This window comes from Poecile atricapillus, chromosome Z, assembly GCF_030490865.1.
Source record: "Poecile atricapillus isolate bPoeAtr1 chromosome Z, bPoeAtr1.hap1, whole genome shotgun sequence".
Classification (NCBI taxonomy): domain Eukaryota; kingdom Metazoa; phylum Chordata; class Aves; order Passeriformes; family Paridae; genus Poecile; species Poecile atricapillus.
The window spans coordinates 22,239,378-22,255,369 of NC_081289.1; the positions used below are offsets into that span (position 1 = coordinate 22,239,378).

Sequence of the window (15,992 nt, forward strand, 5' to 3'; positions counted from 1 at the left end):
TTTCCCCCTGGTGATACACGGCTTCAAGAGAACACTTTTCTTCCACTTTTAGGCTTGGTTCTAAAGAAATACAGGCTGCTGGGTGAAGATATTAGTTGGACTGACTTCTCTACTGAGATTTATAAACCTCTCTTATGAAGCATTTATATGAAACACTTCATAATCCACCAGTTCCTCCATTCCCTAGAATCAGAAATAGCCAAAGGGCAGCCAAAGATATTCCACACATTTGCCACCGACAGGTGTATGTGCAATCTCCACAACAGAGGTAAAAAGAATATTTTTGATTTGTGCAATTCTTAATAACCTGTAATAATTCATTATTTGAGTATCTTAAGTATTTTAAGTAACCTAGTATAAAACTCACATTTCACAATAGCTTCTGCTACCATCCTCTTCTGTTTAATACTTGGTAAATACAGTATGCTCCTCTCCTAGCTCTCTTCTCGTACTGGGATTTACACAGAGCAGAACTCAATAGACCTTACACATTTCCACATGGTTTCATGTAACAACATTAGTTTCATGTGCTTTGATATATCATAAAGATTTAGATTCACTCAAAATGTCCATGTTTTTGGATTGTTTTGAGTTTTAAGCAAAACATCAAGCAAGAAGAATTTTGCATGGCCACGGGTTTTTACTGCAAATGCTATATACAGCTTAATGCTGCCTCATGGGTAGCTTGACCAGTAATCAGTAATTTTTTTTTAAATGCCCAGAAGATGTCAAGTAATTAAAAAATATCCATTAAGTTTGGGAACCTAGGTGATGTGTTTTCCCCTTATCTATTTTATAACTTCTTTTCACTAAGTACAATGCCATGGCAATACACTATTAATCTTTGCACTCTTAAGATCTTCGGGTGGATTTTGTCATGTCAGCCCAGAATCTTGCAAGTGATTAGAAAGATGAATGCTGACCAGTGTGCAGGTTTTTCAGGGCACAGAGCAGATAGTGCTCTATTTTTGAGCTGCTGGTTGCTAGTTTTGAATCTTCTTGAAAACAGCCTTCAAATTTTTCTACTGCATTTTTTTCAAGCTTGAAATGAAAATATTGTTTCTCCTGAGTTTTTACTGATATTTATCAATGTGTGTTGATGGAAAAACTACTTATCCACTTCTTCTCAGTACTTTTCTTTAGGACACCATAGTGGGAACAAGTGTTCACTGTTACTACTGATGGAACAGCACTCAGTGGTTAAAGTTGTCAGCCAGCTGGAGCCAGGGAATCCAAGCCAGCATTCCCATTTACATACATTTTATTTTGTGTTCCTCCGATTGTAGGAATTTCTGTCACACACACACATACATTTTATTTTGTGTTCCTCCATTAGTAACGATTTCTGTCACTCACTTGTCATTCAGTCTTCAATTGGTTTGTTATTTTTTTCCTATGCTAAGTATACTCTCAAGCTCCATATTTTGTGAAGCCCGAGATTGTCATTTTGTGCCTAAAATTTTCAGTGAGGAAATCAAATTCTTCAGATATTTTCTGTTCTATTTAGCAAAGGTGAGCAAAGGTGTTAGCAAAGGTGAGCAAGTCTGCTTCTTTAAACCAGAACAGATATATCAGCTTGTTCCAGAATGTGCCTTACTTGTGCTGTGGACTCTGTTACTTGGAAAAATAAGTGCTTGAAATCAGAAATTCCATTTTTTTGTAGAAATAGCACTGGATGTAGGCTGGGTAAGTTGTTCATCTAACTTTCTCCAGAGTTCTCAAAACTGTGAGATTCTTAGTGTAATAGACTGGAAATAGGTCTGTCATCAAACTGTGAACTCCATGGGGCTTCAGGAACTGGTATTCATTCTTAATAGTGATCTTTCTGATGCTCATTATCTTCTTTATTTGTTTTTGTAGATCAGAGCGTTCTTATTCGTATTCCACAACGCTAAATAAAAGATACTTGAAGCTGCTACAGAGCTAAGCAATGGTATCTGAAAAAGATGAAATGTGGAATTCCAGAAGAAATTACCTACAGGTAATTAACCAAGTCAGAGTGGGATGAGACCAGATGAAATTAAACAAAGTTCAAGACATTTTTATTTTCTAAGGATCAGTAGCTCACTGCTGTGTTAAAAAATTCTTTAGCTAATTAAGCATGACTTCCTCTTAGATAGTATTCCCCCTTTAACAGTAAAATTTCTGCTACACTTGGAAGGAGCTGGGTGCTCAGGTGGCCTTTGTGCTATGTGATCCCACAGCTCTGAAGGAGAGACATGTACAGTGTCTGAACTGTGCCAGTGCACCAGAGAGGCAGATCTAGAAGAGTAGCTAGCTTTGATGCTCATGCCATGAGGACCAAAGGATGTGTTTATTCACGGCAGACTGGTATCCCGCCAAAGAGGGGGCTAGGAAGGTGCAATTCTGAAATTACTACATCCCATTTAGGAAGTATGGTCCAAAGAGCAAAGTGCAAGCTTGGATACAATTCCCAGGCCTATGGCATGCTTCTTGTATGAACTTGGGCAAATTACTGTAAATCCAAGCCATCAGGTCTCAACTGAGATGTGCATAAATGCCTGTGAAAGTCTGAATTTTAATCATATTGTGCCTCAATTCCCCATCACCTCAATAGCAATATTATTTTCCTATTTTGAGATGAGCTGTGAATGGCTTAGACACCGGGAAAGCAGGAGAGGTAGGGGTACCAGAGGTAAGAAATTACATCTGTGAAATATAAATTAAATATAAATAGAAATTACCTCTCTGAAATAGTGAAACTATTTTCTGAAGGCTTCTTGAAACCAAGCTGCTGTATGCAAATCCCTAAGAACTGAACTAATTTTTGAGCCTTTTCCTCACTACTGCTCAACTGCATTTCCTTCACAGGATGCACTGTGAAGAAAAGAAATGTAGTACATTGAGACATATTCCACTAAGTAAATTTGATTAAAATTGACCAATGTTTCAAAATTTATTGGGGGAGCTAATACAGATAGACTGTACATAATGCCTAAATCTTGTTCCTTTAGAGAAAAGAAAAACCACTATTTTCACCAGTGGAATAGGTAGTCAAGCAAATAGATGCAAAGTACAGCTTGAAGTTTATGTTTGCTGGTTAATCTCAGCCCAGTGGGGTTAAATGGGGCTGGCAGCAACCCCTTTGAAAGGTAGCTGGAACAGAACTGACTTGTAATCAGGTAATTTATATGTTAAGACATGTCTAAAACATCAAGTATAGACATTCCACACGAGCAATAGGAACTTCAAAGCACACATGCAAGACAGAACCACTTGAAGGACTAGAAGAGATCTTGGCAGAAGCTTCTAACTTGTCCATGAGTAATACAGCAACAGGTGGAGGTGAAACTATAAAAATATCTCCTCTGCTTTGTTTTCAAAAAAAGGAACAACACAGTTTTACGATCTGAGAAGAGCTCGCTTTACAACCTCCTGGATAAAACCATTAGCATTGGTTTTGTCTCTTCTCAAAACACAGAAAAGAAAAAAAATCAATGCTCATTTTAAATAGCAAAGGTTGAAGTAATTTAGCTTTTTCAAACCTTATGACAAGTAATATAAAGTATAAAATGGAAAAGCTAAGTAGCTCTGGTAAAACTTTAATTTTTTGTAGCTAAATTTATTACACCTTTGCAAGGGTCATTCACATGGATTTGTTTGATATTACTAACATTCAGCCTCATTCTGTGGTTATGTTTTGGATTTTCTCCCTATTACCAGCTACATGTGGGATTTAAATTTCTCAGTGGTACAAGGATGGTGAAAGATATCTTATTTAATACCACTCTGCAAGAGGACGAGCAGCTGCTTAATGGCTATGCAGTGAAATCCTACATCTCCCAGGGGTGGGGAAGATGGGTTCCATTACAGCTCTGTTTTGGGTACTGCAGAGGGAGCACAGAAGGCATGTCAGATGAAGATGGGAAGTGAGGAAATGTGGACTTCTTCCCAGTCCAGTTCTGATGACAAAGTTACAGTCATGAAAGCCCTGAGGCTGTCAGCACTGACATAGTGGATTTACAGAGCAGGAGCTCTGGTGGGCTACAGAACTAAGTTTTTCTCTGTATTATGAAAATTTACTTTCATAAAGCCCCTATTTTTGCATTGTGTCCATGTGGTTCAATTACACAACTCTAACAGGTTTGATCACTCAGTTTTGCTTGGCATATGCCATGGTTTAACCCCAGTCAGCAAGTTCCACATAGTTGTTCACTCAGTGCCCCAACCTCCACTGGGAGTAGAATCTGAACAAAAAAGTAAACCTCATGGATTAAGATCAGAACAATTTAATGATTAAAATAAAATGCCTTGATACTACCACTAGAAGGAGTAAGAAAAGGAGAGGGAGGAATAAATCACGTCTAGAGAAACAAGTATGCACAACACAGTTGCACGCCACCCACTGACCAATGCCCAGCCTGACCCCAAGCAGTCATTGGCAGCTTCTGGACAACTCCCCATAGTTTATTTACTAAACATGACATTCTGTGGTATGGATTATCCCTTTGGCAAGCTCGGGGCAGCTGTCCAGGTTATGTGCCTCTCCCAGCTTCTTGTACCCCTGCTAACTGGCAGAGCTTGGGAAGACAAAAAGTCCTTGATTTAGAGTAAACACAACTTAGTAACAGCTAAAACATCAATATATTATCAACATTATTCTCATGATAAATATAAAACAAGCACTGTGCTATCTACTAGGGAGAAAACTAACTCATTCTCAGCCAAAGCCAGCACGAATGGAGGAATTCAGGACTTTTCTAGAAGTACCAGAGGTTTCCAGAGCCTGTGGCATTTGTCAGTATTTGTAGTTTCCTTCCTAATATCCCTGTAGATATGGGATCCTAAACTGCACTGCTTCAAAGGCCTGTGTACATTACCATTCTGTCAGCAGCATGATAAAAATAAAGCTGTTCTCTTGCACTCGGTCACACAGGGAGCATCTTAGCCGTGGCCCTGAACTGTCACTAACATGCTGACACCATCACACTTGCAGTGTAGGAAGAGACATAGAAGATTTCTGTCAACTTGAACATGAAAGCTGAAAATCTTTTCTCTTGAACTTGTCCAGACTAAGGACTAGAGATAGGGTCAATGTTTAGAAGTGCTTTCTTCAGAAGGATGAGTCAACACCTGGACATGCCTGTCTTTCTCTGTTGGCTACAGAAGGAGCTTAGATCCAGAGCTTATGTAAGAGGCCAAACTTTGAGGTGAGATCTTGAGGTAAGGAAATTAATCTAAGCTTGCAAAAATTACCTGTGGTATTTCAATTATATTAATATTCTCAAAATGCAAGGACCATGTCAGCTTTAATAACGCTAATATTTAGGTGATTTTGCATTAAGTACCAAGAATTCTATACTTTATAAGAGGGTAGCACTGTGAAATTGAACCAGCCTTCTTCCCAGTTAATGTATAGAAGGAACACTTAGAATTTTTTGTGGAAACAGAAATTCTAATACTATTTTAACGATCACCGTTATAATAGTCAGCAGGGAGCTGGACATCAATTATCTCAGAAACAACTGAAGGACCCTCCCACTGATGTACCATTTAGGTAATCGTAGCTCTGTCACACAGTTCTTCAGCAACAATCATGTATCAAATATATTTACTATAAAATACCCAAAACTTAGCCCCATACTAACCACTGTGAAGAAAATGAACTTTTCCCCAACCAAACCCAGCACATTTCTTTATGAGATTTCAAGACAGAGTAAAACACCTTGCATTTTGTCTTTATTAAAGTACATTATTTGTTAATATTTTAATGTAATTACTATTTTTATTAGTCCTTCAAGTATTTTGTAGACTTTTTACATTAATTTGATTTATCATAGCTGACCTCTTAACACCAACACTAGAAGCTTATGCAGGCATCCTGGAGCACATGGCACAGGACTGTGTCCAAATGTACTGGAATATCTCCAGTGAGGGTGACTACACAACCTCTCTGGGCAACCTGATCAAGTGCCCAGTCACTCACACAGTAAAGTTGTTCCTCCTGTTCAGGCAGAACTTCCTGTGCATCAGTTTCTGTCTATTTCCTCTTGTCCTGTTGCTTGGTACTACCCAAAGCAGATTTAAATCCGTGCTTTGGTAACTGAAATAGGGTATCAGTCTTCCAATAACTTCAGTACACAAGCTTACCTCTGACTCTCAAGAGTTGGTGTCTGTGTCAGGGAGATATCAGGGAGATACTACAGGGTCCAGGGTGTCTTTTGACTGTATGATCCTGCTCTCCTATGCATGTCCTTACTACTGGAAAAGAACAGCATAAAGATCATTTATGAAGATGACAGAACTAGAAATTAAAAAATCAAGTGTTTTTTTAACAGAGAGAAGATATAATCTCTCTTCCAAAGAGTCTAAATAGTGAGAGAAAGGCAGAGACTGACAAAAATGTATGTCACATATGGACAAGGCATCAGATCACATTGTTATTAACTGGAATATGTTGCAGTTTTTCCCATCCTTTTCCTTCTTCCTTCCATTCTTCTTATCATCATATTCTGCTTATATTACAGGGGTTCACACTGAACCTCATGTATGTGTGCAGTTCAGTCACCTAAGAATAAATTCAAAGATAAATTAATGTACTCAGCTTTTCTTAAACCTTATTAAAAGTGTAATTCCTAGGCAAATTTTAATAGAAAGAGGGCCAGATCTGCCCAGAAAAAAAGACTTAACTTGTGGAATACAATGAGAGGAAACAAACATCTTATGTGGAGAAGCAGATAATGAAGTAGATAAAACTGGAAGGAGGATGATCTAACAAGATAATAAGAGTAAATCAAATAAAAAGAAAGAGTTTAATAGCATCTTGGAGTTGATCGTCACCTGTGATTCAGGAGAGAGCATGAAGCCTGTGGAAAAAATAAAGGAATTATCTTTCAAGAGGCCAAAATCAGAAGTAGTCTGACTAAAATAAGAGTGTAGGAACATAAATTATCTAGCTGTACTTTAAATGGCCTGATGGTAGTGTTTGTGAGGGGGTTGTAACAACTGGTGTAAGAGGTTATGTGGGCCAGTAACATGGCAGGAAGAAGCAATCCCTTGGGAGGAGTGGGTAAAGAATGTGAAAACGGTAGTCTTTGTGTGCAGCATCAAAATTCTGTTCTACAGTGAGACTCCTTGATTATAAGTGACACAGGGTAATTCTGATTTTTGTATGCACTGGTTTTACGAAGCATCTCAAAAGTAGAACTTAATGTTTCCTATTACTTCAGTGGATCTTCACCACAGCAATGTAAGACCTTTTTCTTCATTAAAAGAAATATGATTAGAAGATAATTGCAAAAGAATAAGCAAAATGAAACACTGTGAATGAATAACAGGACTGCAGGATGGTTTTCTAAATTTGATTTTTCTCAAATTGGCTGAATTGCCAATTGCTGGTAGTCCTCATGTAATGAAAATATTGAGATAGGGTTTGGTGGAAAAGGGTTCCTTCCCTAAGCTTGTTCAGCAAATTATTTTAATAACTGTATTTCTGAAGCCATAATAATCCATGAATGCCTGCAACAATTATTTTCCTCATTATTGTAATAATTTTTGCTGTTACAGATGGCTATACTGAATATATAACTTCTAGAATCACAATGGTCATTCTCATAAATTCAGAGACTTTTTTCCACTTAACAGTCTTAAGCTGAGTTGTTGTTTTTCTGTGTTTGAAACCTCAGCTGACGCTGGAGATATAATTTCAGAGTAAAAGAGTAATACAGGAATACAAATAGGCATTACTGAAGTTCTCTGAGCAAAACACCTGGGGACAGGAAGGCAGTGCCTCTTAAACATCAAGACTCAAAGTTATTATCCTGTTCTCCTGCTTCCCTTTCTTTTGATCCTTTGTGGCCACTCATTACTACTTTTGTGGCAGAGTACCAAAGTAGACATGACACATTGTACACTGGGGGACACTTAGGACTTCTGCAGGACAACAGAGCAACCCAGTGGTCACTAAGACAAAGAATTTCTCAGTCTACAACGTTTGTTTCATTGCCATGTGTTGGTGTCACAGCATCCTTCACACTCACTCAGCCACAGAACCCAGCAGTCAATCAGTGCAACTGAAAAGAAGACCCATCCAACAAAAACATCTATGGTTGGGTTTGCAACATTTTAAAACATTTCAAACAAATGCCACTGTTTGCTGTAAACAAGAATAGTGATCAGATAAATTGCCTTGTTTGATGTAATGGCACACGCTTCTTTCCATGTGAAGTGTTTTGTTGGGTTTATGTGGCTGGGTTTTGGTAGTGGGAGGTTACAAGGATGGCCTCTGTGACAAGATGCCAGAAGCTGTCCCTCTAAAAAGGGAAAACAAGTTATTGTACAGATGTAATTGCAGACAGAGGAGAGTCAGAATATGTGTGAGGAGCAACTCTGGAGACAGTAGGGTTGGTAGAGGAGGGGGGAGGACATGCTCCAGGGGCTGGAGCTGAGATTCCCCTGCAGGCTGTGGTGCAGCCCATAGTGAAACAGGCTGTCCTGCTGCAACACATGGAGGTCCATGGGGATGCAAAGATCCACCTACAGCCCATGAAGGGGACCCACACTAGAACAGGTGCCCCAGACAGGGCTGTGAGCCCTTGGAAAAGCCCTGCTGGAGCAGGCTCCAGGCAGGGACCTGCAAATCTGTGGAGAGAGTGTGCCATAATGGAACAGGTTTCTGGTGGGAGTTGTGACCCTGTAAGGGACCCAGGCTGCAGCAGGCTATGCCTGGAGGATTGCACCCTATGGAAGAGTGACCCATGTTGCAGCAGTTCACGGAAAACTGTTGCCCATGGGATGAACTCAATGTTGGGCAAGTTCATGGAGAGCTGTTTCCCATGGGAGAGACCCCATGCTGGAGCAGGGGAAATACTTCTTCCTGAGCAGCAGCAGAAACAACCTGGGATGAACTGATCATAACCTCCATTCCTTGTCTCCTTGTGCTGCTGGGGTAGAGGAGGTAGAGCTGGGAAGAGGGGAGGGCTGGGGGGAAGGTGTTTTTAGGTGTTTTTAGGATTCATTTTACTTCTCATTCTCCTTCTCAGGGGTTGTTAGTAATTCGTTCAGTTAATATCCCAAATTCAAGTCTGTTTTGCTTGTAACCGTATTTGGTGAGTGATCTCTCCCAGACTTTATCTCAACCCTCTTTTATATTTTTTCTCTCCTGTCCACTTGTCTAAGGGAGTGATAGAAGGGCTTTGGTGGGTGCCTGGTATCAGGCCAGGGTCAAACCACTAGGACAGTGAAGAAAGCTCATACTGACTGATGATAACAGCAGACATTTGTGACCAGCCTTGGTGGTAGTTTAAAGGGCTACGGCTTTCATCTTGCTTTGGCTTCTCAGCTGATTCCAGCAGTCCTTGGCAGACGCTCCTCTTGCCACATATTTGAGTTTAAGCCCCCAGGATGGGGCCACAGCCTCTGCAGCACTGTGAGGTAATGGTGTCAAATAATGTCCCTAGCCCAGGAGGGAGCAGCGTGGCCAGCCTCACGCAGGTAACCTTCCACTTACAGTGTCTTTTCTGTCTGTGTATTTCTCAGCACGAACCATTATCTGTGAGCGGAAAACCTGTCCCAGAAGACCTCCTGAATGCGCTTTTCTCACCAGCCCTCAGGAGGGAGGGAGGGCTCGCTCGGGAGCTCAGGGCCTGGGCCCGCCCGGGTCCCGCCAGGGGCCGCGCCAGCCCCGGGCTGTGTCCGCCCGCGTCCGTCGCCATCGCGACCGGGCCCGCCGGGGCGCCGGGGCTGAGGGAGGGGCCGCGGCCGCCAGGGGGCGCCTCCGCGGCCGGGGCGGCGATCCGGGCCCATCCCGTCCCGTTCGGCCCGTCCCGTCTGGTCCGTCCCGTGCCGTCCGGCCCGCGCCATGGGCAGCACCCTGCGGAAGAGCCAGGCGGTGCGGCAGGCGCCCGGCGGCGCGTCCCCGGAGCGGCGGCGCCCGGCAGGTAGGCAGCAGGCGGCTGCCGGCGGACTGCACCTGCCTGGCAGCGCTTCGCACCTGGTGGGCTCCGAGCGCGGTGGGGCGGGCGAAGGGACCGGCTCCGTTTTCCCGGTGAAACACCCGGCAAGGCGCAGTTGAGGCCCCCACCCTTGGTGGCGGCCGGGCGCCCCGCGGGGGTACCGCGCTGCGGAACAGCTTTGCTGTGCCTTCGGCAGGGTGAGCGCGGGGCCCCGCGGGTGCTGTCCCTGCTCCCAAGCACGGCCTCTGCCCGGCTGCCCCCTGAGTGACTCTGTTGGGCAGGCTGTGAGCATCGCCCCGCTCACCGTAGAGCAGAGCGATGCTGGGTGTGCGATCCCGACCCCGGGGACTGCCACAGTGTGGCCTGAAGGATGGCTGTGCTCAGGAGGGAGCGAGATTTGGAATTAAGAACACGATTTGGAGTTAGATGGGAGTTGAATGGCCCTGTGGTCCATGGATATGATTTCTGCCTACCAAGACTGAGGCATCTTCCCAAGACATAGTGGGGAAATTTGTGTTTCAGCTGACTGCTCTGTGTCTCATCGGAGTCAGAGCTTCAGCCTGAGATCCTCCATGGGCATACATTCACCGGGTCTATAGAACCCCATGAAAGAAGCTAAATAATGGGCTCGAAGTAATGAACCTATGCTTACATCTGGCACTGAGCAGCAGCTCTGCCTAAATGAAAAGGCACTCTTAGGATGTAGTACTTCACTGAGAATGTTCTACTCTAGGAGCGTTTTTAGCTCTACCAAATCCTTGGGAGAGGGGACTGTTTTTAAACATGTTCTTATACTTGCAATAATTTGAGGACATTGACACAAAACCACCTTGGGAGCTTTAAGGTGTTATATTATATTTTAAGTCTTATTATCAAGGATGGAAATTGTAAGAAGCTTGGCAAACAAAAAGTAAAGATGCCTGTGCGGTAAGAATTTGCATAAGGCACAGCAGGAGCTGGCAAATACAAAGATGAGGTTTGTAACAGTTAAAACTCTTGAAATAGGCTTATTGCTGTGGCTCCATGTTGCTTAGATCTTTCAATTATACCAACATAAAATTCTCCAGTCTGGGCATTGGAAGCAATGGATGTTCCTTGATCCTAAGAGGAAGGAATGGGGAAGAAAGAAAAAAAAAAACAAAACCCAAAAAGCCTCTCAAACCACTGTCTAGAGAATCCAGTTGTCCTTGTACTTTCAGTACTGTGCTGTGACCTGGCGGAAGTTCCCTTACCTAATGATGCCACTACCATGTTCTGATTTAGAAGTACCTAATTTAGTTTTAAGTCAGATACTGTAATCTGTGCAGGTGTGGTAGCATGGAGTCTGGGGCAGAGTGAGCTGCTCTGGAGTTGTACCCAAACCTGGTTCCTCTGGCCAACAATCTATCTGCTGGCATAAACTCAGAAATGAAACCTGCACCTTAATGAGCATTTTCAGCCTTGTGAAGCTGACTCATTTAGGCTAAATGACTTAAAAGAACACGTTGTTTGTGCTTTGGTTTATATGCTCTGCTGTATCTTTGGTTTTTCAATTTAAGACGTTACTACTCCCTGTTGCCTATTCTACAACTCTGGCAGCATCTTAAAGTAATTCTCCAGGAAGGCTGGTTTAAACTGAGAGACAAGGTTTATATTTAAGCATCAAGGACGCTTTGCTTCTGGAATAGTTGGTTATGAGTAAATTATTATCTGAAACCCAATGTCCACTTCCCAAAGAAACACGTCAAAGTTTTTAGTGTCCATCAAGGACAAGAGATGAGAGGAGTTCTCAGTGCTGTTGAAGAACTTAAACAGAAGATTAAAGCAAAAAAATTACAAAAATTTGAACAGATACATAATTTACATTAAACCAGAGACATAATCCAAATATGCTAATTACTCATGGTTTAACTGACTCTGAAACATGAAAAATCTAAAATTCACCCCTTTCTACGCTTGGTCATACCAAGCAGTAGAGTTGTTTTAATATCTATATACGTCCCTTGGACAAAGGGTATTTAAACTTACATGTGTAGAATTTCTTATTTGTTCTCTGGATTTTTTCCCACCTTTGCATCTTTTATCAATGGCAACATTAAATTATTTATTAATTCACTGTAAGATCTAAGCATGTTTAAAAAATAAACTGTAGCAAGCTGGCAATGAGCACAACTGGCAAAAAAATGGTGCCCAGCACAGGAAAAAGTAAAAATGTTAAGATGAGGTGCTTATATATAGTTTGCACAACAAAGCTCTTGAATACATTCCCTTATCCTTACTTTGTGCTTTCAAAAAGGTTATTCTCAATCTTCAAGTAGCATTCAGTATACCTCAACAATTGCATTTTACACATGCAGTATTTATGACATTTTGTGAGCATAAAGGTATGAAAATTGGAAGTAACTGAGAAGAGAGTACTTTTCCTGATTCTTTTGTTAAATAATCTCCACACTTGCTTAGTTTTCTATATTATAAACAGGCATTTTACTGCAGAAAGGATTAAGGATGAAATTCAAAGCTGTACAATAAGGGACTAAACTTACACATCTCAGAATTAAGATACCTTGGGCTGCAACTTTTGCTTTGTAAAACATATTGTTTATTTCTGTGGGACTCTACCTTGTTATGACATCAAGTGCTACTTTTTTTCATCCCAGACTGTCATAGTCGAATATTATGAGGGGCTGTGTTTTAGTTTGGTTTGACTTTGATGTACATTGAAGCTGCTGAGCTTCTTTCAGGAGTGGGCACTCAGGACACACTCACTGGTGGGTCTGGAAAATAGACTGGGAATGAAATTGGGGCTGGATTCCACAAAGTCAGTTTAAAAAGTAGTTTTAACATAATTGTTCCTCATTTTTAGTGTTAATATGAGAGCCTCTGAATGCAGCATAACTGTGAGATGGAGTAATAGGGGATCCACTTTGGTGGTCCTAGTTCTGTGCTGTAGTACAAACACCAGCGGTAATCAGGTTGTGTTGACATTTACACGTGCTGAGCGTCAGAGTAATGGGGCCCCAAATATTTTTACTTTTGCAGTATTTCCTGGAAATGTGTTGACCGTATAATTTACATGTGAGTTGCTCAGGTGACAATAACAGATGTGTCATAGCACTCTGAGCAGAAAAGTAGAGTGGACTCAAATCCTGGACGTGGCTTAATGGAAGCCCATGTACTTCCTCTACCCTTGTTAATAATTATGCTATCCCCTTGATTTTTGCTGTGAACAGAAACAGTGCTTGGCCCTCAATAGTGTGTGGTATTTGTCTCCTTTTTCCAGTCCGTTTTTATGGTTTCTCTATTTTCAAAACTTTGGAGATAAAACTCGGTTGCTTGTTCCTGTCTGAAGGTTGTTCCTCCATTAAGCCCATCTCCATCACCGTTTGGTAGGGTGCCTTGTTTCTGTTTTGATTGTGCTTGTAGAAAACAAACTAAAGACCAGATAAAATTGTGCACTATGGCTTACTTAGTATAGTTGCTAAGTATTGCTAAGTTATTTCCCTTTTTCTTTACCACTGCTATCTCCTGAGGATACTTTATCTACAATTCCTCCTTTGTTTTTGATATCTAGCTTTTCATACCTGGCTGTTGTCATGCAGATGCCTTCCAGTTTACAGCTCAACTCATGTATTTCCTGGTTTATTTTTTTTCCATTGCTTGTTCATTTTTTTCCTAATTTTTTTAACTTTTTCCTCATACTTTTAAATAGCTTCCTTTTTTGAATGTGGTGTCACATTTTAGGCCTTTCTTGCAGAACCATCCCCTAATTTGACTGGCTATATCTGATGTCCTCTCTTTTTCCTTGCCTTCAGTTTGGTTTTACCTTCTGTTTTTCTTCCAAGAAGTTCACAGCTGTTGCTTTCCTTAGCATATTGCCTTTCCTATATGTACACTTTGTGCCTTGTAGTATTGAGTATGTAAAGATATTAATTTATGGTAAACTCTATGAACTGTATGACGACCCCCTCCCCCATAATTTTTGGCTTTTACAACCCTATCTGACCCAGCACTGTCATTTGCATAAAAGAGATACAAATGCAAAGAGAGGAAGTAAGTAGAACATGCAAATACTTTTATTTCCATAGAAAATAGTAGTGGCTTAGTCTAGTGCAGTCCTAGCTTTTCTTAAGAATCTGCTAATGAACCGGTTTTACCAAGTGAACGGAGATATCATCTCATTTTATCTTCCGTTCTAGCAAAGTTGCCTGTTTTGCTTGTTGAGTCAGATGCTCAAGGAAGAAATTGCTATTTGACACGGTCACCTCACCTGCGTCCTGGCATCGCATCCTCAGTATGGTGGGAAGGAAACTCTTAACTTCCTTATCTCCCCTGCTGTTTGCACAGCCTGACACAAAGCAAGCGCTTCTCAGTAGTTCTGGCTCACAGGTGTAAGGTATTTATTGTTTTCCAGCCGCCCCTCACAACCGTACCTAGCCAGACCTTTGTCAGGGCTGCGTGTATAGGGCTGGTTTGTCAGATCACTTTTGGTGAGGAGAGTTCAGAGGGCAGTGAGCAACCTCTTAGGCTGTGCTGCTTCCCTCTCCGCACAGAAATGCCGTGTCATTGTTTGCTGGGCTGCTACAAGCAGGATTCAATTGTTCCGTTCAAGTTCTTTTGTTTTTCAAAGAAAAAAAAAACTTTGACTACTCTGGATTAAAATATCCGGGGTTTTTCCTCATCTCTTAAAAAAGCCCCTCTCGGGGGGGGAAGTAAAATCACAGGTTTCTGTAGGTATCCAGGTACTTTCCGTGGTGTTGTACCTGCCTTAACCTTTATGCCCTTACTGGGAGATTACCTGCAAAGGGCTTGTTTTCCTTTAACCGTGTTCAATTTTAATACTGCATTGTTTGACAAAAAATCCTGATTGTGTGTGAGTTGTTTTCCGTCATTTTTTACATTCTCTGTGACTCAAATGCAAGCCTGATTACAAAGAAATGTGTGGGAATGAATAAATGGCTTTAGTTGTGGAAGAAACAATAAAGGCATGGCCAGTGGCAGTAGGGAGTAATGAATGGCACCAGCACCAGGAGATCCTGTTCCATCCCTGCTGAGTACTGTTTCACCTCTCTGGCCTCAGGTGCCACACTTATTCAAGTGAGGCTAGTGATGCTTCCTCCTTGTGTCAGAGAGTTGTTTATTTACTGACCAGGAATTTTAAAAAAAAGGTAGCATGAGAATATTAATCACAGGTTGTGGGAACCACAGGTTTGTGTTGGCCGCAGTAATTTCAAGAAGAAAAGTGAGGAAGCTCAGCTCTTTCAGGTCATCCCAAATAAAAGGTGAGCCAGTATGGATGGCACTGTGAGCATGATATACTTTACAGGTAATTATACCAGAACTCAGATTCCTTTGTTTTGATTTAGATTAGACAAAGCATTAACTAATATGGGTAAATCCCAAAGCAGCTGTGGCTTTTGAAGGAAATAGACAAAAATCTATGTTAAAATTACTGGTATTGTAAGATGGTATTTTCCATAAAGATTGCATATAAATTGTTATATGAGATATTGTAGCTTTTACCACATTTCCACAGGCACACACATTTTATATTAAGATTTTCATAACCTACTTAGTTTAGTTCACAGTGAAATAAAATTAAAGATGAAAGTGGTCAAAGATACATAATTAATGTAAGATTGGCTGCCTTTTACTGAGGAAGAGAGAATCTGAAATTTACTTTTGTTAAATTTGTATGGCTTGTTCTGTTAAAGCCAACATAGTTTGTATTGTAGATGTTCTAGAAATACTTGAGGTCAGCATGTGATGTTATGCTCACAGAAAACATCCCAATTAATGCTAATTAGAGCAACCTGGCTAATTCCTGTATGGTTTACTGTAAACAATTACATAAGGAATGAGGAATGGCTGAAGGCTTTCAAGGGCAAGTACCCGCTCTCTGATATTGTTGAGAAACTTCTGTGGGTGAGAGCACTACTAGGAAAAGTCTGTGAGAAAGCCCAGGTCTTGTTGGAGTGGGATTTAAGTTCCATAATTATTATGGCAGAAGCATGTCTTGTAGGACTTCATAACAAACCAAGGAGTATAATGATGTTCCTGTTGAAATCACCAGACTAATACACTTTTTCATAAAGCAGTTGG

The 15,992-nt window shown here is 41.3% G+C and overlaps 1 protein-coding gene across 4 annotated transcripts in view; it reads left to right on the forward strand.

Moving 5' to 3' along the window:
* Window positions 1-9,752: 9,752 nt before the first annotated feature.
* LOC131573660 (thioredoxin reductase 1, cytoplasmic) overlaps window positions 9,753-15,992 on the forward strand; it is a 36,186-nt gene continuing 29,946 nt past the window's right edge. For 3 of the 4 annotated variants that reach the window (XM_058827828.1, XM_058827830.1, XM_058827829.1), the window contains exon 1: window positions 9,822-9,899. Coding sequence is in view for 1 of the 4 variants with exons in the window: in XM_058827827.1 (XP_058683810.1) it covers window positions 9,821-9,899 (79 nt within the window). In the remaining 3 variants the exon portion in view is untranslated. Of the gene's footprint in view, window positions 9,900-15,992 lie in introns of all 4 variants that reach the window. The other variant, XM_058827827.1, reaches the window with a different exon arrangement.